Consider the following 21387-nt stretch of genomic DNA (forward strand, 5'->3'; position numbering starts at 1 on the left):
ATGTCTGGTTATGACCGTTAAATCAGCTGGCATATCATGTAATGTTGGTTGTTATTGTAGTTTGTACATACTTTAAATACGTACCAGGAAGTACACATTAATTACTATGTCATTTTGGGGTAAAAACCTGGTCAGAGATCAATCAAGCCCATTGAACTAGTGAATACATTCCAAGAGCATGTCATGTTTCTTTTTGGACACATTTGGACACAATCCTAAATGACATGGACATTGATTTTAATCACATTTCTGTCTCCTTTCTCTCTGTTATTCTTTGCAACTTGCTGCCTCCCTCACTGTTTTATGGTGTTATCGTTGGCCGCTTGTGATCATTGATATTATTGCATCCAATTTCTAATAATTCCTCTAAACCCATTGGAATGGTTTTGCACATGCATCGATGTCTTGCCCCCTTTCAATGCCTTAACATAATGGTTGGCTGTTGATGCTGCTTTATTTGTCTTTGATTTCGCTTCATGCTGCAGTCCCATTGACCCATTCCTCACACCCACCCACCCCACCTACCCTATCTTTTGTAAACCTCATTACTCCCACCCCCTCCAAAAACAAACTGACCCTTTCCTTCCCTCTCCTTCCCTTCCCCAGGTCCTTGCCTCCCTCCCCTCCTGCTCCTCCCTTGCCCCCCGCAGTAACCCTGTTCCTTTCCCTCAGAGCTACGAGCCTGATGAGTTGACAGAGGAGATGGCCCACCTAGAGGACCTGATGAAGGACCTGAACGCCATAACCACAGCCTGAGAACCACGCGCCCACTCACCACGCTGCTCACACACACATACAGGCAGAAACACAAAACACACACACACACAAACAAATCCAGGTAGTGACACACACACAGACAGGCAGGAACACACACACAGCCAGCCCTCAGCAAACTGGGAGCCCGATGCCCGGATACAACATGGATACCATCCATGGATCCAACACACCCCCTCAAGAAAAAAGAAAAAAAATCAAAACTGAAACTTTTGGCTTACCTTGCTCAGTCTCAGGAAGGAGATGGCCATTTAAAAAACGAGACGGTTCACCTTTTTATGAAGAAACATTCTCAGAGACGATATCGAACATTGGTCGCTTTCAACCAGAAGATTGTGAATTTTCGCAGCAAAAAAACTTTAATGAATCAGAAGGTTGTTCTCATACTTTGTTTGCCGGGAAGACCGCGCCTATGGTTGCCGGGGAGACCGCGCCTATGGTTGCCGGGGAGACCGCTCCGACAGACATCATATTGCGATTCCAAGTCAAGAGGAAGAGTCAAATATGGCGGTATTTCAAGTTGGTGCTCATGGAGCACAATCTAAACACAGTGTTTAATTAGTGTCACTTATTTGTGCATTTTTGTATATCTATTGGCCTGTTTCAGTGAAGTGAACATTGGACAACAGCCCCCTATTTCCATAAAAGCGGTCATTTTATAGCTATCATTTTGATCCAATGATGTCTGTTTTCCCTACTCTGTGTTATATATTGTGCCAAGTATTTTATTATTTTCTAATATGTCATGTATTATTTTTTTATATACATATCCGTATAGATATGTACATATGTTTTTAAAAACGGCCTCATTCTTTTCCCCCAGCCCATCATTTAATTTTATTTTATTTGGGAGGAGAGTGACAAAATAGACTCTCAAACACTCACTTTTCATATCTTATGGGGAGATGCCTTGCGTGTTATTAAATTACATTTGAATGGATTCTTGCATTCTCTGGCATTGTGTTGCCCCTTTGTACATTGAAATGTTCCGTCTTTTTTTGTTTATGGGAGCTCCGTTTCTAGAAGCCTTACGAAACATGTCCGTACGTTTACATTCGAGATGACTGTGCCCTCTGTTGACGTTCTCCAGTTACACTGTGACCCCTCTGACGCGCAGTCACCACTCTCAGGCCAGGCTGGCCTTGGAGTGCCAGGTAGTAGGGCTTGTTAGCTGGTGACCCTTCAGAACCATCTGTGGGACATGAACCCTCCAGAGGCTGCTGGACTCGGGGTGCCTCACCCCACAATCACACATCCTACCCAGTCAGTCGTTTCAATGGAATGGCAATATATCAAATGAAAGTGCTATGAAATGGATGCCTTGTTTCCAAGAGCCAATATTTGGTTGAAGGGGTCTGTTTTTTGCTCTTTATCTCTCTCTCTCTCTGTCATGTGAAAAACAGGTTTTTCAATCAAGGATGTGTTTACTGTTATCTGAGGTATCTGAAAGAAACACTGCATCATCGCTCTTTTTAAATGCTACTTGCAACGATGTCGGCCTATTGAATGGGACTCCCAGATTCAGATTTCTTTTTTTTTTATACATGTAGTTTGTTTTGTATGAAGAAAAATTCCAATGTAAAAAGGAAAAAAAATTAAAATATGTTCATGTAAGAAGCTAGTTTTTCATCTGCCCTCTTACCCAAAGAAATGTGTCATTGCAATCCTAGTTACATGCTCTACTTTTGTGAATACCATGTTTCTCATAATGTACATCGTCATGAATGTCAAAATAACTGTAAGAGATTTTACTTATGGATACAAAAGGAACATGTAAAAACAAAAACAAAAAAGTGGAACGGAGGGAAAGAAAGACAGGACGTTGGGAATAACCTATTAAGACAGGACGTTGGGAATAACCTATTAAGACAGGACGTTGGGAATAACCTATTAAGACAGGACGTTGGGAATAACCTATTAAGACAGGACGTTGGGAATAACCTATTAAGACAGGACGTTGGGAATAACCTATTAAGACAGGACGTTGGGAATAACCTATTAAGACAGGACGTTGGGAATAACCTATTAAGACAGGACGTTGGGAACAACCTATTAAGACAGGACGTTGGGAATAACCTATTAAGACAGGACGTTGGGAATAACCTATTAAGACAGGACGTTGGGAATAACCTATCAAGTTGTAGACAGTCAAGCCTGTATTGCACTTTTTCACAATTTTCTTTTAAAAAAAAACTTTTCTTCCATATCTTGTGTTTTAAATATAAAAGCTATGTTTACGTAACGTAGTGTCCTAGGTTAGCAGCAGGCAGCTGGTCTTGTTTTAATGTTAATTTGCTTCTGAGATAAGAAATTGAGCGGCAGGTTTTACTGTGCTGCTGATGAGGAATTATGTTGCTTGTTTCTGTACAGAGATCTCTTTGCTTTCTGTAGAATATTCTGTGGCTTTTTAAAAAAAGAAATCAAAATGTTTGACAAAAAAAAACGTTATTTTTTATTTTTATTGGTGCTCTTATACATTGTGTATACAACTATTATGAATACTAACAAAGTTGAAGTTTCTACCTGTCTGTTTTGTCATGTATGTCGTATTTTCTTGTGTGTGGGGGCGTCAATCGATTTCTCCTTAAAACTTTAATGGGTTACTTACTGCCTGCCCTTCAGATAATGCTCTGATCCAAACCAACCTATGTACACAGCCTGGTCTCATAGACTAGGCGTAACATAGTAAATATAAATCCGGGAAACTCAAATTAGTATGATATGTTATGTTTGATATGGTTACATAAGACCGATGGTTACCTAAGGCAAAAATGAAAGTAGGGTGGTTGGTCGGGGTGGATGGATGGGCGTTATAAGGCAAACGTCTAGGATGTACGTACAGAATAATACAAAATGCTCTGAGACCAGGTTGATGTACACATCATGCCGTACTTATTCTCTATACTACTCACTGTAGCTCTGCTTTATACCGGTAACCAGTCATTGACCTGTTGGCACAGGCAACACTTTCACATACTGAGAGTAAACCATATATAGGCTGTGGTATGATTGTCAATGGAACGAGGTGACCTGAGGAGACGTTGACATTGCCACTTTGATCAAAGAGCCGCTAGACGTGTTCCCTTAGCCTGGTCCTAGATCTGAAAATACGCTTAGCAGCTTCATTGCAGCCATTGTCAAGCCAAACCAAATACAGAAATCCAAATAAACTAGTCAAGCCAACAAGATAAGGCTAATGCCTTTTAAATTAGCCAAGCCAGTGGAAATACCTGAGATGCATGCAGGTAAGAAGATGTGCACGTTTATGGGGCTGAAGAACAGTATCAGAACTAACCAGTGAATATCTGCAGTAAATCCAGATCTCTGTGAAGCTCAGTGTTAATGGGGAGGAGAGTGAAGGACGACTGTCAGGACTGAAGATACTCAAGGTAAAGAGAGAGCGGAAGGACAAAGCTCTTGCGTCTATATAAGGAGGGGGGGCAGGGGATGTTGTTGTTGATTGAGTGAGGTCAATTCTGGTGACTTTTTTTAAAAGGACATTCTACTCAAATGAATGAGAATTAAATAGTTGTCTTCCTTTGAAAGTCATCTGAAAATCGAGGACAGTTAAATTTGATCTCTATATTAACCTCAAATGATTTGGCTAGCATATCGTTACTGTATTTTACCTATCAATTATTAAATCTATTAATAGGGTTGGCCACAAATGCGTAGAATGTGGCAAATCCTTCATCAGCAAGGCAAACCTGGTCAGTCATCAGGACTCACACAGGGAAGAAACCATACAGATGTTCAGTGTGCAGCAAATGCTTTTCTAACGCAAGCTATTTGAATCTTCATCATATAATAAATTGGTGTAAACAATGTTGCAAATCCTTCAGTCAGAGGTCAAACCTTGTTAAGCATGTGAAGACTTACACAGGTGAGAAATCACATCAATGCGAATAATGTGGCAAATCATTGAGGCGAGGCCAAACTGGATCCAAATCTGTAATTTTCAATGGTTTCTCAATGGAAGTCATACGTTGACGGTCAGCAGAGATGACGCGTCCATAACCATACAATTTCCATCCATTTCCACGTACAAAAATGTCCGAGTTTAACTTTTGACGGGGCGACGGATACGTAACAATCCGTTTAGCCAATTAGAAAAGAGCAGGCGTTTTACGTCACACACTCCACACGGAACAAAAATAATCCGTTTGAATTTGGTGTCCTTTCTCCACGGATCAGTCTGGCTTTGACCTTATAGTCAGAGCGGACACCTGGTCAAGCATGACATTTCACACAGGGGAGAAATCATTTTGCTGCAATGAATGTGGTTCATGCTACACCAGAAATTCAAGTCTTACAAGCATATTGTGCTTTACGTGTGGAAAATGGTTTATCAGCCACTAAAATGCCATCAGTCAATTCACTGAAGAGAAACTATTTTGTTGTCATGACTGTGGCAATCTTCCACAAACAAGGGGAACCTTGACAAAAATATATTGCTGTCGTAAATGTGGTAAATGCTTTAGACAACAGTACACTGATGGGCATATCAACAGACACATGGAAGAAAGAATACAGAGAATGGATTTACTCTGATTAAAAACCATACAAATAAAAAAAAAGTGGCAAATGTGGTCGGTCCTCTGTAGCTCAATTGGTAGAGCATGGCGCTTGTAACGCCAGGGTAGTGGGTTCGATTCCTGGGACCACCCATACGTAAAAATGTATGCGCACATGACTGTAAGTCGCTTTGGATAAAAGCGTCTGCTAAATGGCATATGAATTAATATTATTAATTAATATTAATTATATTAAAATGTTTCTACAAAGGGAGTCTGGTTAGGCTCACTCAGTTAATGTCTGATTAAAGGTTTTTTCTCTTACACTGTAGGGCTACATTTGAACTTTTATCTGTTTTCAAAGGACACATTTGTGTCATCAATAAGAATCATTGTTCAGTAAATAAGTCTTGATTAAAAAAAGTAATAATTGAATGATAATTTTGGAGCTATTCCCTTTGTTTTATCAAACTGTTAATTTGGCAGGACTCTAGAGAACAGAGGGCGTTTCTCCTAACAAATACCTGTAGAGGATCACTTTCACAGCCCAATTTTCTTATTGCTCTGTCAGAATGCTTTTTAAATGCATGCTTCTTTGATTCCTTCCTCCTTCCATTGGTGAAAGCTGTAAGGACCATTGCTTTCACCTGTCCAAATTAGTGGTTAATTCAAGAAGGTAGAGGTGCATTTTTTAAACTCTTAATATATGACCCAGCCAGCCACTTTAACCCATGCCTAACCTAACACTTGGAGCCACATGGTCATTAAAAACCTCACGTATAACACAGAATGACGGTTGAAATAGAGCCAGATATTGCAGCAGAATACAGCTTGAGATCTCATCCTCAAATTCTACCGGATCGGGTATCACCACAGAGGTAAAAGGAGGGGAATCTGAACGTTGCCAATAGAAATGAATGATATATAATTAACTCCCTATAGTATTCTATGTATATCATACATTATATATAGGCTGTATATTTTCTACAATGTGCTTCATTATATTGCTATTTCCAGAACCATTTACAGTTGGTCACACAGTACTGTAGAAAGAGTACAGGTCTGTGATGTTCCTAAATGCGATGCAGTTTAATCACCAGCAGGTGTCACTCCAGACAGTACTTTGCACTTGTCAACTTCCGCTTACAGACGTAGCTAGCGATCATCACATCACATACATGGCGGCTAGCTCACCGCGGAATCCCCCTCCTTTCCCTGGAGCAGAGAACCAAGACCCACTTTCCGAAATGGCAGATGGAGACAGTGATGAAGGGGAGGATGCATTCGTTGGCAATGTAAGAACTAGACATATATCAGATTATACTAGCTACAGCTTGTCCTGACTGAAGCCGGATTTGTACACCATTCCATAGCATGCTAATGTTAGCCCTGTACACTACAGAACTGAGCTTAGCCAACCAGCTAGCTAGGCTCAACTTTTCCAGTCTCCAGTCTGGTACAATCCATTAGATAGCTAACGTTAACTCCTTTTGTTTTTTGAATGGAAGCTGCACTCACTCAACCTCTTAACTTGTTGAGCGCTGGTCTGCAGCCTATATATATGTATATATACCTGTGTGAAGCTAGCCACAATAGTGGAATTTGCGGTTTGCTTTCAAAATAAAAGTGCCCCATTGAAAGTTATTCAAATGGATACAAATAGTGGAATTATGCTATATTTGACTAACTAGATAATGCTAAACAATGTAGGAATGTGCTTATATACATTCAACAAAATACAATTTCAAAAAAATATCAGTTGAAATCGCACTGTGGATGTATTAGACTAGAATTGCATTGGGGGCATACTTATATTTCACTGTACAGTCTTGACTAAACATCAGACTGGAAACAGAATGTTACCATGGTTATTAGATGGCTAATCAGTCTGAAAGAAGTCGCTGTAAAAAAAGACGCAATTCTCTACAAGCCAGAATGTTGAGTAAAATGATATGAGGTTACTTTACCGGTTGTCTGTGCAGAACCTCCCGACGCAGCAAAAAGACAAGTAAACAATACTTTACTGTAGACATTTGATCTCCACAACTTTTTGCGACGCCGGTAAGTTCTGTCACTTGTATTTTCCATCTCCTGAGCATTTCACGTGGTGCACAATATGTAAACAATAGCCGAATATAATCGAACATTGTCGACTAAAGCACGTTCCGTCCCAGTCAGTTGGGACAATATTTGTGTAAACTCTTCACAGTTGTGTTCTGTGAGTGTCCCTGAGTAGGCTGATACCACATTTCATGGGTGCAACATCCATAGGTTAGGCTGTACAGTGCATATAAGTATGCCCCAAATGAAATTCTAAAGTCTTATACATCCACAGTGCGATTTCAACTGATTTGTACTGCTTTGGGTCAAATTAACTAATTATTGTCTTGAAATTATATAACATTCCGATCTTGTTTAGCATTAACTAGTCCAAATATGGCATCATTCCACTATTTGTACTAGCTAGTTAAAAAAAATAAAAAATTATGCACGCATGACTAAGTCGCTTTGGATAAAAGCGTCTGCTAAATGGCTTATTATTATTATTATGATTATTATTATATATAGCCTCATTCTTGATATTAAATTTTTTATTTTTTATTTTTACTTTAGTTTATTTAGTAAATATTTTCTTAACTCTATTTTCTTAACTGCATTGTTGGTTAAGGGTTTGTAAGTAAGCACCTGTTATATACGGCGCATGTGACAAATAAAACTATTTGTATCCGTTTGAATCTCTTTCAATGGGGGACTTTTATTTTGAACGCGAACTGCAAATGCCAGTATTGTTGCTGATCCTTATTGTGGCTAGCTTCACACCGCTGTAGCTAACCTAGGTGGCTAATTCTGTTATGATTTTAGCCCATCTGAGCAATGGTTGCCATCACTCTTGTCCAGGACCTGGGCAGCTGATAACGTAACTAGTTAGCTAGTTAAATCTGTTATATTTTCACAACTTCACTGAACGTTGGCTAGCTAGTTCTACTAATATCTATATATCTAACTTCAGTTGGACACACTTTTGTTTCCACTCAAATAAAGAAAGGAAAAGATGCAACATTTTCTTCAAATCCCATAGTGGACAATAGTCCACACTTGAGCAGTTACCCCCACCTTCATTTTGGACAAACCGTAGTTTGACAGTAATGGACTTGTGGCTATGTAGGCCCATGTAATACACACCATTAATACATCATTGTAATACAGCAATGTAATACATAATTAAAGGGACAATTCACAATTTTTCAAATTCATAATCTCCAACACCAGCTGGAGGTGAATATGAAGTGTAAAAAATGATAATAATTGCCCCTTAAAACTAACTGTCACAATCAACTGACCTGGCCCCTTTTCACTGATATCTCAAGTCCACCCCATCCAAATATTGTGGTTTGGGCTTCTCCTTGTATGCGAAAGGTTTAAACAGCTGCACTAAAAAAGTGACCTGACTAAGTACCCTCAGTTTGAATTCCTCTATACCTTATTGTGTTTCTAACTGCTGTACTAATTTTCTTCTTTCTTGGTTTTTAATTACCCTTCAGAGCAACCCTGTTGCAGAGTCCTTTCATTCGGACGCAGCCAAAGGTGAAGAACCAGCCGATGTCTTCAGTGAAAAAGAAACCAGCACCACTGTCAACAGTTCCATCACAACCTCCAACCCCAAGTCCAACGGTGCCCATTCAGACGATGAGAATGATCTATTTGCAGGCATGTTATCATTTTTACCTTTATTATTACCCATACTGGACTGAAGAGCTGAATTGGTTCATCTCCCAGTGACGTCCTTGCTTATGTTGCATGTTGCCCGTCCCCTCAGAGGCCTCGGTGGAGCTGTCCATGGAGAACCCCAGCGCCACAGCCAAGCCCTCCGGAGCTGAATCCACCCGGTCACTTACACCAAGCACAGCAGCAACACAACCCAAGTCTATAGAGCAGGTAGGCTACAGCAGGACATGCCCAACAAATTCCACCACAGTTGAGTTTGATGTAATATGTTGTTGTCTGCTGCTTGTTGCTTCGGAGGGCCATTATGCCATACCGTAATTATTATCAGCCCTCGAAAGACAGATATAGGGAATATTTTCTGTTTGTTTGTTTTTTCACCTTTAGTTAACCAGGTAAGCCAGTTGAGAACAAGTTACATTTACATTACATTTTAGTCATTTAGCAGACGCTCTTATCCAGAGCGACTTACAGGAGCAATTAGGGTTAAGTGCCTTGCTCAAGGGCACATTAACGTCATTTAGCAGACGCTCTTAGCCAGAGCGACTCACAAATTGGTGCGTTCACCCTATAGCCAGTGGGATAACCACTTTACAATTTGGGGGGGGGGTTAGAAGGATTACTTTATCCTATCCCAGGTATTCCTTAAAGAGGTGGGGTTTCAAATGTCTCCGGAAGGTGGTGAGTGACTCCGCTGTCCTGGCGTCGTGAGGGAGCTTGTTCCACCATTGGGGTGCCAGAGCAGCGAACAGTTTTGACTGGGCTGAGCGGGAGCTATGCTTCCGCAGAGGAAGGGAGCCAGCAGGCCAGAGGTGGATGAACGCAATGCCCTCGTTTGGGTGTAGGGACTGATCAGAGCCTGAAGGTACAGAGGTGCCGTTCCCTCACTGCTCCATAGGCAAGCACCATGGTCTTGTAGCGGATGCGAGCTTCAACTGGAAGCCAGTGGAGTGTGCGGAGGAGGGGGTGACGTGAGAGAACTTGGGAAGGTTGAACACCAGACGGGCTGCGGCATTCTGGATGAGTTGTAGGGGTTTAATGGCACAGGCAGGGAGGCCAGCCAACAGCGAGTTGCAGTAGTCCAGACGGGAGATGACAAGTGCCTGGATTAGGACCTGTGCCGCTTCCTGTGTAAGGCAGGGTCGTACTCTCCGAATGTTGTAGAGCATGAACCTGCAGGAGCGGGTCACCGCCTTGATGTTGGCGGAGAACGACAGGGTGTTGTCCAGGGTCACGCCTAGGCTCTTCGCACTCTGGGAGGAGGACACAGCGGAGTTGTCAACCGTGATGGCGAGATCATGGAACGGGCAGTCCTTCCCCGGGAGGAAGAGCAGCTCCGTCTTGCCAGGGTTCAGCTTGAGGTGGTGATCCGTCATCCATACTGATATGTCTGCCAGACATGCAGAGATGCGATTCGCCACCTGGTTATCAGAAGGGGGAAAGGAGAAGATTAGTTGTGTATCGTCAGCGTAGCAATGATATGAAAGTTCTCATTTACAACTGCGACCTGGCCAAGATAAAGCAAAGCAGTGCGACAAAAACAACACAGAGTTACATATGGGGTAAACAAAACATAAAGTCAAAAATACAACAGAAAATATATATACAGTGTGTGCGAATGTAGTAAGTTACGGAGGTAAGGCAATAAATAGGCCATATAAATACATACAAATACTGGTGACCTTATGAGACTAGCAAAACCCCAAACATTTTCATCATCATCATTTCATTATGCAGCGTTAGCAAAAGAGAAAGAATAATTACAGTCTTGTTGTTCATTTCCACCAATTCAGTGGAAGAGGAAGAGGGCAAGGACAACTTTGACATGGATGTTGCTGTCACCAATCCAGAGAAAATTGGTAAGGGATATTTTTACGTTTTCTTACTGTCTTTAAACTAATGTTTAGCTACCATTTTAGAAGCATTGGAAATGTGTATTCTGGTTGAATCCATTGGAGCCATGATGTAATTATCTTATCTTCCTCTCAAATGAGTTTAGTTTTGAAAGGAGGAAGCCAAGATGGCGTCGCTGTGAGAGGGAGCGTTTTTTCGCTTGTCCAAGCAACTTTGAGGGTTAGGTGGTTAACGGTCTAATATTGGCTACCAATGTAGCAAGAAACTAACTAGAACTTGTTTTAGCTACATATGGCAAGTTTAGAGTTATTTTTTGTCACGTTGAATGGGAAGAACACGACAGAAAGACAACAGAAGACGGAATATCAAAGCCTCACAGAAGACGGCAGGCATGCTAGCTAGCTACGGCGAGAGCCAGAGTAGCATGGATACGCAAGATGCCACGAGCTCAAGCAAGAGAAAGAACAAGACGGACCAGGACGAGATCCTCGCGACCTCTTTACCTCAGTTTAGTTTTTAAATGTTGTTCACTATTGGTCCTGGAGGGCTGTAGCCAGGATATGCTAGTTTTTTTTCTTATTTTACAGTTTGTGTGTCAATTTCCAGTCTCGGATTTCATATTTGAAACTAAACTGTGTCTCAACCTCTGTAACATGACAATTTGATCTTCCCTTTTAGGAGATGGCATGAATGCTTACATGGCCTACAAAGTGTCTACTCGGGTATGTAACTTCTGCAGTAGCAAAATCGGGACTTTTTAAACAGCTAGTTCTGGTCATGTACGTAGTAGCACTCCCAAACCATTTGTACTGTACTTTTCACTGTGACCATGAACAATTTGAAGGAATTACTCTGTGCTTGTGTTGTGTAGGTCTACTTCTGTCAGTGTCCTCTATGAAATCAGAACTTGTGCTTTTGTCTTTCGCAAACTGATACTAATCTTCACTAATTACACCCCCCACCCCCCAGACTACATTACCCATGTTCAGGAACAGGACATTCTCGGTGTGGAGGAGGTTCAGTGATTTCCTTGGGCTATATGAGAAGCTGTCGGTGAAGCACTCCCTAAACGGCTGTATCATCCCTCCACCACCAGAGAAGAGCGTTGTGGGTAAGGAACTACTTTTGTCAGTTCACGTCTGCCCGCCAGTTTAAAAAACAAAACCACTGGTTGCAGGCAGAGTATACAAACCCAGTAGATTTCACAGGTGCAGGGTACTGAACACGGCACATGAAAGACACTAGTAACACCATGGCTTCACTCCATAGGGATGACCAAAGTGAAGGTGGGAAAGGAGGACTCTTCCTCTGCTGACTTTGTGGAGAGGAGGAGAGCGGCTCTGGAGAGGTAGGACCTGAAGCAGCACCTTTTACCATTGTTGTACTCTGGAGAGGTAGGACCTGAAGCAGCACCTTTTACCATTGTTGTACTCTGGAGAGGTAGGACCTGAAGCAGCACCTTTTACCATTGTTGTACTCTGGAGAGGTAGGACCTGAAGCAGCACCTTTTACCATTGTTGTACTCTGGAGAGGTAGGACCTGAAGCAGCACCTTTTACCATTGTTGTACTCTGGAGAGGTAGGACCTGAAGCAGCACCTTTTACCATTGCTGTACTCTGGAGAGGTAGGACCTGAAGCAGCACCTTTTACCATTGTTGTACTCTGGAGAGGTAGGACCTAAAGCTGCAGCTTTTACCATTGTTGTACTCTGGAGAGGTAGGACCTGAAGCAGCACCTTTTACCATTGTTGTACTCTGGAGAGGTAGGACCTGAAGCAGCACCTTTTACCATTGTTGTACTCTGGAGAGGTAGGACCTGAAGCAGCACTTTTACCATTGTTGTACTCAGACTTCGCATGTACAGTTCTGTGAAGTATCAAGTTCAGACTGTGTTTTATATTAGCCTGTTGATATTTGTTATATTCTTTTGCTTTTGTTAAGAATATGGCAAAAGTCCACATGCAATGCATTCACAATACATTTCTCAACGATGTATTGCTGTATCTTCATTGATATGGCAGGCATTGCATTGTTTCCTACCTGTAATCTAGCCCATTTATATTTGCGGGATTTTCTAGGTACCTCCAGAGAGTAGTGTCTCACCCGTCCCTGTTACAAGACCCTGATGTCAGAGAGTTCCTGGAAAAAGACGAGGTAGGTGACTCTTCAGTCATTAGCTGTCAATACTGTTCTCTCACAAAGTACTGGAATCATGCATTCATTTGTTCACTGCGTGTGTCTGCGTGTGTGTGTGTGTCTGCGTGTGTGTGTGTCTGCGTGTGTGTGTGTCAGCTGCCTAGGGCGGTGGGTACACATGCACTTAGTGGAGCTGGCTTCCTGAAGATGATCAACAGGGCGTCTGATGCTGTCAATAAGATGACCATCAAGATCAACGACTCAGACACTGTAAGACAATCACTGTTGTGGTTGATTTACTCAAATGACAAAAATGAAATTATAGCAGTAAAGTAAATTATCTAAATTAATGTTTGAGCTTGTGCATTTTTTTTCCTGTAAAATGTGAGCTTTTTCTTTACTGTCTGCTAAACGAGATGCGTATGCTTCTGTAAAGCTTTGGGTAGATAAGTCCCCTTTGTCATTCAAATAGTTTTAATTGATGTTGATTGGTTGCCTGATCGTTCCTCCCACGTTGCTTTGTGTTCCAGTGGTTTGACGACAAACTGCAGGAGGTGGAGAGCGAGGAGCTGCAGCTGAGGAAACTCCACGCGGTGGTGGACTCCCTGGTCAACCACAGGAAGGGTGAGTTTCACAGGAAAAAAGGGAAACGTCTGCTTCCAAACCCTTTGGGTAAGATTGGATCTTTAAAGCAGACGTTCCCTTTTTCCTTTGTGACCCTGGTATATCTGTTGTGTTTGGTCAGAGCTCTGCGGGAACACGGCGGTGTTCGCCAAGAGCATGGCCATGCTGGGCACCTCGGAGGACAACACAGCTCTGTCCCGGGCCCTCTCCCAACTGGCCGAGGTGGAGGACAAGATGGAGACACTACACCAGGAGCAGGCGGCCAGCGACTTCTTCATCTTGGCCGAGCTGCTGGCCGACTACATCCGCATACTAGGGGCCGTCAGGGTACGGAAACTTCATTCTGCATCCGCCTACTAGGGGCCGTCAGGGTATGGAAACTTAATTCTGCATCCGCATACTAGGGGCCGTCAGGGTACGGAAACTTCATTCTGCATCCGCCTACTAGGGGCCGTCAGGGTATGGAAACTTAATTCTGCATCCGCATACTAGGGGCCGTCAGGGTACGGAAACTTCATTCTACATCCGCATACTAGGGGCCATCAGGGTACGGAAACTTCATTCTGCATCCGCCTACTAGGGGCCGTCAGGGTATGGAAACTTAATTCTGCATCCGCATACTAGGGGCCGTCAGGGTACGGAAACTTCATTCCGCATACTAGGGGCCGTCAGGGTACGGAAACTTCATTCTACATCCGCATACTAGGGGCCGTCAGGGTACGGAAACTTCATTCTGCATCCGCCTACTAGGGGCCGTCAGGGTATGGAAACTTCATTCTGCATCCGCATACTAGGGGCCGTCAGGGTATGGAAACTTCATTCTACATCCGCATACTAGGGGCCGTCAGGGTACGGAAACTTCATTCTACATCCGCATACTAGGGGCCGTCAGGGTACGGAAACTTCATTCTACATCCGCATACTAGGGGCCGTCAGGGTACGGAAACTTCATTCTACATCCGCATACTAGGGGCCGTCAGGGTATGGAAACTTAATTCTGCATCCGCATACTAGGGGCCGTCAGGGTACGGAAACTTCATTCTGCATCCGCCTACTAGGGGCCGTCAGGGTACGGAAACTTAATTCTGCATCCGCATACTAGGGGCCGTCAGGGTACGGAAACTTCATTCTACATCCGCATACTAGGGGCCGTCAGGGTACGGAAACTTCATTCTGCATCCGCCTACTAGGGGCCGTCAGGGTATGGAAACTTAATTCTGCATCCGCATACTAGGGGCCGTCAGGGTACGGAAACTTCATTCCGCATACTAGGGGCCGTCAGGGTACGGAAACTTCATTCTACATCCGCATACTAGGGGCCGTCAGGGTACGGAAACTTCATTCTGCATCCGCCTACTAGGGGCCGTCAGGGTATGGAAACTTCATTCTGCATCCGCATACTAGGGGCCGTCAGGGTATGGAAACTTCATTCTACATCCGCATACTAGGGGCCGTCAGGGTACGGAAACTTCATTCTACATCCGCATACTAGGGGCCGTCAGGGTATGGAAACTTAATTCTACATCCGCATACTAGGGGCCGTCAGGGTACGGAAACTTCATTCTGCATCCGCCTACTAGGGGCCGTCAGGGTATGGAAACTTAATTCTGCATCCGCATACTAGGGGCCGTCAGGGTACGGAAACTTCATTCTACATCCGCATACTAGGGGCCGTCAGGGTACGGAAACTTCATTCTACATCCGCATACTAGGGGGCCGTCAGGGTATGGAAACTTAATTCTGCATCCGCATACTAGGGGCCGTCAGGGTACGGAAACTTCATTCTACATCCGCCTACTAGGGGCCGTCAGGGTATGGAAACTTAATTCTGCATCCGCATACTAGGGGCCGTCAGGGTACGGAAACTTCATTCCGCATACTAGGGGCCGTCAGGGGTACGGAAACTTCATTCTACATCCGCATACTAGGGGCCGTCAGGGTACGGAAACTTCATTCTGCATCCGCATACTAGGGGCCGTCAGGGTACGGAAACTTCATTCTGCATCCGCATACTAGGGTCCGTCAGGGTACGGAAAATTCATTCTACATCCGCATACTAGGGGCCGTCAGGGTACGGAAACTTCATTCTACATCCGCATACTAGGGGCCGTCAGGGTACGGAAACTTCATTCTACATCCGCATACTAGGGGCCGTCAGGGTACGGAAACTTCATTCTACATCCGCATACTAGGGGCCGTCAGGGTACGGAAACTTCATTCTACATCCGCATACTAGGGTCCGTCAGGGTACGGAAAATTAATTCTACATACGCATACTAGGGTCCGTCAGGGTACGGAAAATTCATTCTACATCCGCATACTAGGGTCCGTCAGGGTACGGAAAATTAATTCTACATCCGCATACTAGGGGCCGTCAGGGTACGGAAACTTCATTCTACATCCGCATACTAGGGGCCGTCAGGGTACGGAAACTTCATTCTACATCCGCATACTAGGGGCCGTCAGGGTACGGAAACTTCATTCTACATCCGCATACTAGGGGCCGTCAGGGTACGGAAACTTCATTCTACATCCGCATACTAGGGGCCGTCAGGGTACGGAAAATTAATTCTACATACGCATACTAGGGTCCGTCAGGGTACGGAAAAGTCATTCTACATCCGCATACTAGGGTCCGTCAGGGTACGGAAAATTAATTCTACATCCGCATACTAGGGTCCGTCAGGGTACGGAAAATTCATTCTACATCCGCATACTAGGGGCCGTCAGGGTACGGAAACTTCATTCTACATCCGCATACTAGGGGCCGTCAGGGTACAGAAACTTCATTCTACATACGCATACTAGGGTCCGTCAGGGTACGGAAAATTCATTCTACATCCGCATACTAGGGTCCGTCAGGGTACGGAAAATTAATTCTACATCCGCATACTAGGGTCCGTCAGGGTACGGAAAATTCATTCTACATCCGCATACTAGGGGCCGTCAGGGTACGGAAACTTCATTCTACATCCGCATACTAGGGGCCGTCAGGGTACGGAAACTTCATTCTACATCCGCATACTAGGGGCCGTCAGGGTACGGAAAATTCATTCTACATCCGCATACTAGGGGCCGTCAGGGTACGGAAACTTCATTCTACATCCGCATACTAGGGGCCGTCAGGGTACGGAAACTTCATTCTATGGCCTGAATTCTAAATAGAAAACTACGACTACATTGATTGGATGAGTAAATCCTAATAGATAGCAATGGAAGATTAGTAAAAAAATAAAACATTTGTGCTAGCTTTGGTGCTAAATTGGGTAGCTACTAGCTAGAATCGGAGTGCCCTCGATGTGAAATTGATGTGGTGCTAATTTTGGCCCAAACTCGTGCTGTGCGGCTAATTTGGGCATTCTCGTTGTGTTTTCCACAGGGCTGTTTTGAGCAGCGCATGAAAACGTGGCAGCGTTGGCAGGAGGCTCAGAGCACCCTGCAGAAGAAGAGGGAGGCCGAAGCAAAGCTACTGTGGGCCAACAAGCCAGACAAACTACAACAGGCCAAAGAGGAGATCACTGAGGTACAGGAGCCAGCACTGTGGTAATGCATACTTAAAGGGAGGTGGTATTGCTTTGAGTTCTATTTCCACCTAAAACTCTCCTTATTCCCCTCTTGTCTTTCAGTGGGAGGGGAAAGTCACTCAGTACGAGCGGGATTTTGACAGGATGTCTGTAACCGTTCGCAAGGAATTCCTCAGGTTTGAGGTAAGGCTCGTCTTTTTCATTTGAGCAACATTGTGCTGCTGTATTCAGGATACAGGATAGTTTTGAGTGAGAAAATCTGCGTGACAGTTATTTTCTCCCCCTCATCTAACAGAAAGAGAAGTCCAAGGACTTCAAAAGCCAGATAGTGAAATATCTGGAGTCTCTTCTACAGTCTCAACAGCGGGTAATCTTTACTATTTTTTTATTTAATATGTGCGTTTTCGTGTAACTGTTTGCTTGAAATGTTGGCCTTTATACTCCAAATATTGATGTGCTCTCTTTTCACTTTTCTTCCTCTTGGATCTAGCTCGTAAAGTTCTGGGAAGCATTCCTGCCTGAAGCAAAGGCGATAGCATGATGAGGACGTTAGGAAGAGACCGACTGCCTTTTTTGAACACTTTACCTCCTGACTATGTACCCAGAAGACAATGCAACAGAGCGGAGAACTACTCTACAGCTCATCCATATTATTTTAGCATTAGTGATTTATTTTCCAGCTCTTCAGTATGCTCTACATCGGCACAATGTATTGATTCAACAGAGATGAATTTGACAGTATAGCTTTTCTATGGAAATATGTCAGTGGTGTGAGTGGGATATTTTTACTCTGTGTTCTTGGGCCACCCTTGCTCAGATAGGAAGAGTATGACTTTCCAATCCTAAACTGTTAACATTTTGAGGTACTTCCCTAGATTAGTAGTGTTTGTTTACAGTAGAGGGCAGTTCATAACTGTTTACTAAAGCTCATGAAATAACTTTTGGATCCACAAAAACGCATAGGGGAATGTAGCAAATTGTGTGTGTCGTGTGAAATACCACTTTGACTAGAGAGCTCATTCAAATTGATAGTATTAGTCCGTCTAATGGTCCTTAATTTGTACATTTCCAGACCTACAGTGACTGCACAAAATAATGGAAGCACGGAATGTATGTTTATGTTGACCCATCAGATGAGTGGTGCCTGCCTGCGTGTTTGTGCGTGTGCTCCATTGTTTGATCATTAGTTGATATACATCTGTAACCTCAAATAATTATGTTCAACAACAGTCTTTCTGAACTGACCATCAGTATGTTGTTCTCTGAAATGCTATTTTTAAAACATCTGTGTTCGAACATGTAGCCTCATGAAATGTGTCATGTTCAGTGTTGGAAAAAGTACTCAATTGTCATACTTGAGTAAAAGTAAAGATACCTTAATAAAAAATGACTGAAGTAAAAGTCACCCAGTAAAATACTACTTGAGTAAAAGTCCAAAAGTATCTGATTTTAAATGTACTTAAGTACAGTGGTGGAAAAAGTACAAAATGTTCATAATTGAGTAAAAGTACAAAGTAAAAGTCAATGCTATACATCAAATTCCTTATATTAAGCGAACCAAACGGCACAATTTTCTTGTTTTTTATTTATTTACAGACAGACGGTGGCACAATCCAAAACTCAGACATAATTTACAAACACAGTATTTGTGTTTAATGAGTCCGCTTGATCAGAGGCAGTAGGGATGACAATGCGTGAAATTGATAGGTGCGTGAATTGGACTATAATTCTCTCCTGCCTCAGCGTTAAAAATGTAACGAGTACTTTTGGGTGTCAGGGAAAATGTATTGGAGTAAAAAGTACATATCTTTAGGAATGTCGTGGAGTAAAAGTAGTGAAAAATATAAATAATAAAGTAATGTACAGATACCCCAAAAAACTACTTAAGAGTAGTACTTTCAAGTATTTTTACCTAAGTACTTTATACCACTGGTCATGTTTCCTCACAATTTTGATAAAGTAGCAGCAGTGCTTGACTTGGACTGAAATAGGTGTCAGTACTCATTTTGGGTGCTGGTACTGTTTAGGTGCAAGAACTCCGCAGTACCTTTGAACTAATATTCTATATAAGGTGCAGGAACTCAAGCAGTAGAAAATTAGGTGCCGGTATTCAGTTGGGGTTATACACAAGTCTAGCACTGACTAGCAGTGTGTATTGATGATGAAAGCATAGTGGTAACAAGTGTTGACTCCTTTAATTTTCTTACCCAACATTTATATGAGTGTCTGTTATTTTTCCTCAAGATGTGCTTTATTTTTGTAACCACTTGCATTTAGATAAGATATTCCTGAAAGTGCTATAGATGGGAGTAATAAAGATGATTGATTGAACTTGGTTTAATGTTTGAGGCTGGGGTTTTTTGTCCATAAAATTACATTAGTATCCAAGAATGTAGGACAGGGATTATCATATGGAGGTTATTTGGTGCATGGTTTCAATCATATTCCATCCCCATAATATACATTTTAAATTACTGATCTTGTATCAGTGGAGTAGGTACGAGTGTTGCATTGTTGAAACCATTGAGTTACATAATTTGAAGTCATATACTCAAATAATTATTCACCATTATTAAAATTAAAAAAAATTTGGGTCAAAAAAAATAAGTATCGAGCCCTGTGCAACCTGGAAGTGTTGACGCAAGCGGGTGTGCTGTTCATAGCTCAATGGTGCGGTTGCCTGTACTTCCGGAGAACGTAAAACGTTTCACGAGCAGCGAGATAGCGAGAAGAAGAAAAATAATGAAAGGGTTGCTAGTCTGTCTCTCTTGACTTATAATTATACAATATTTATATTTTATAGAATTAAATACATTCGAACACCTTGCGGACATTTAAGTGAAATCGCAAGAGGCGTCTGAATCAACAGTTATCACCACAGCCAAAGTAAGTAGGTGGTTGTTTGCATGATGATAGCTAGCCTCGTTGCTAATGACGATAACTACTGTAGCTAGTTAGCTATTTTCCATTTCCTCGTTCCACCTAATTTGGGTTAACCGAAATTACGTTCCCCCTGAAACAATTGTGGTTCCATGTCAATGAGACTAGCTATAGCTAAATATCAATTAAATAAATGGCGCTGTTAGTTGGCCTGCTAGCTAGCTAACGTATCCAAGCAAGTAACGTTATTGCTTTTTCATCCAAATCATTTTTTTTGCATAGTTAGCTACCTAACGTTAGCTGGATAGATGAAAGTTATGGATGGATAACATTGCCCAATTTAACATTATGGGTGCTTGCTTTTGACAAAACAAACGCTAACTATCTAACGTTAGCTAGCTAACGTTATGGACATTACCATCATTGGATCAGCGTGTGAAAGCTAGTTAACGTCAATTTACACATCTACTGTAGGTAGCAAGCTAATCGATATGTCCACATTGTCATGAAGTAGCTTTTGTCTACGGAAGAAGGCTATAATAACAAACGTCGCTGCTGGCATCGTTTAGCTCGTGGAAAAGCATATTCGCTGTTAACGTTAAATCAGTATTTTCCCTGTTAGCTAGCTAACTAGGTATGTCTTGTTATTTAAATTGTGTAGGCCTAACTATAGCCATTATTTTCTGGAGAAAATGATTAGACCTACAGTAGAATGATTCCTCATTTGATGTTAATCTGGCTACCTGAGACAAAATATATTGACGTATAGAATATAAATGACTTTATTTACAGTATGGACAAATATGCGTGCAAAGTGAGAAAAGACTGAGTGAGCCATTGAGGAAAAATGGAGCAGGTGAAATTCTTTACAACCTTGGGACATGAGTGTTTGCACCTTAGGCCAGCACAGAGGGTCAATCAGGGCGGGGTCATGATAATTTGTTTATCCCTTTCAACTTCTGTTCCATGGCATCTCAGCAATTTTTTTGGGGGGTGGTTAGAACTAATCGATGGTATGCAGTCGTCTGTTTGTGCAACTCAAAAAGCATGTGAAAAAGTGTCATCTCATTTTCTGATGTTTTTTTGTAATGAAAACTAGTCTTGCCCAAACTGACAGTGGTTATGCAGATTATTGGCGTCTGTCTCAGGTTAACCACAAGGCCTATAGGAGGCACCAGGCCCAGCAAGTTGCCAGGGTTGTTCTCAACCCACTTTCTTCTATCCTTTTATTTATGACAGAACTCCCCTCCACCAAATGTGTGCGATTACAGGAAATTATTGTTAATTGTGTCAGAAACTGGGGGGAAAAAAGACCACACTATGAATTGTGGGTTTGAGCATGCAACACATTCTTTCTGT

The 21387-nt window shown here is 42.5% G+C and overlaps 3 protein-coding genes across 16 annotated transcripts in view; all 3 read left to right on the plus strand.

Annotated features, from left to right (window-relative positions):
* Nucleotides 1-3294, plus strand: part of neo1a (neogenin 1a) — a 209478-nt gene extending 206184 nt beyond the window's left edge. For 6 of the 11 annotated variants that reach the window (XM_041859657.2, XM_041859654.2, XM_041859647.2 and 3 more), the window contains one exon: nucleotides 607-3294. In XM_041859657.2, the coding sequence (XP_041715591.1) occupies nucleotides 607-756 (150 nt within the window). In that variant the 3' untranslated portion in view covers nucleotides 757-3294. The other 5 variants (XM_041859658.2, XM_041859651.2, XM_041859652.2 and 2 more) reach the window with 2 other exon arrangements.
* A 3131-nt stretch (nucleotides 3295-6425) lies between these two features.
* On the plus strand, nucleotides 6426-18549 carry LOC121548237 (sorting nexin-1). The gene is made up of 16 exons (XM_045225278.1): nucleotides 6426-6583; nucleotides 8831-8996; nucleotides 9106-9224; nucleotide 10480; nucleotides 10805-10870; nucleotides 11544-11587; nucleotides 11835-11976; nucleotides 12135-12213; nucleotides 12943-13018; nucleotides 13157-13270; nucleotides 13531-13624; nucleotides 13746-13951; nucleotides 17004-17147; nucleotides 17251-17331; nucleotides 17444-17515; nucleotides 17639-18549. The coding sequence occupies exons 1-16, from the start codon at nucleotides 6467-6469 to the stop codon at nucleotides 17687-17689; spliced, it is 1572 nt and encodes a 523-aa protein (XP_045081213.1). The 5' UTR covers nucleotides 6426-6466; the 3' UTR covers nucleotides 17690-18549.
* Nucleotides 18550-19817: 1268 nt separating this feature from the next.
* LOC121548236 (casein kinase I) overlaps nucleotides 19818-21387 on the plus strand; it is a 50876-nt gene continuing 49306 nt past the window's right edge. For 2 of the 4 annotated variants that reach the window (XM_041859644.2, XM_041859645.2), the window contains exon 1: nucleotides 19818-20034. The gene's annotated coding sequence lies outside the window, so the exon portion shown is untranslated. The remainder of the gene's footprint in view (nucleotides 20035-21387) is intronic. The other 2 variants (XM_041859642.2, XM_041859643.2) reach the window with 2 other exon arrangements.

This window comes from Coregonus clupeaformis, chromosome 15 (genome assembly GCF_020615455.1).
Source record: "Coregonus clupeaformis isolate EN_2021a chromosome 15, ASM2061545v1, whole genome shotgun sequence".
In the NCBI taxonomy this organism is placed as follows: domain Eukaryota; kingdom Metazoa; phylum Chordata; class Actinopteri; order Salmoniformes; family Salmonidae; genus Coregonus; species Coregonus clupeaformis.

Bases quoted from the DNA above. Each gene is read 5' to 3' on its own strand.
- LOC121548237 (XM_045225278.1), top strand. From the start codon at position 6,467: ATGGCGGCTAGCTCACCGCGGAATCCCCCTCCTTTCCCTGGAGCAGAG. The intron at 11,588-11,834 runs GTATGTAACTTC...CCCACCCCCCAG, and splicing joins CCTACAAAGTGTCTACTCGG to ACTACATTACCCATGTTCAG. The intron at 17,516-17,638 runs GTAATCTTTACT...TCTTGGATCTAG, and splicing joins TTCTACAGTCTCAACAGCGG to CTCGTAAAGTTCTGGGAAGC.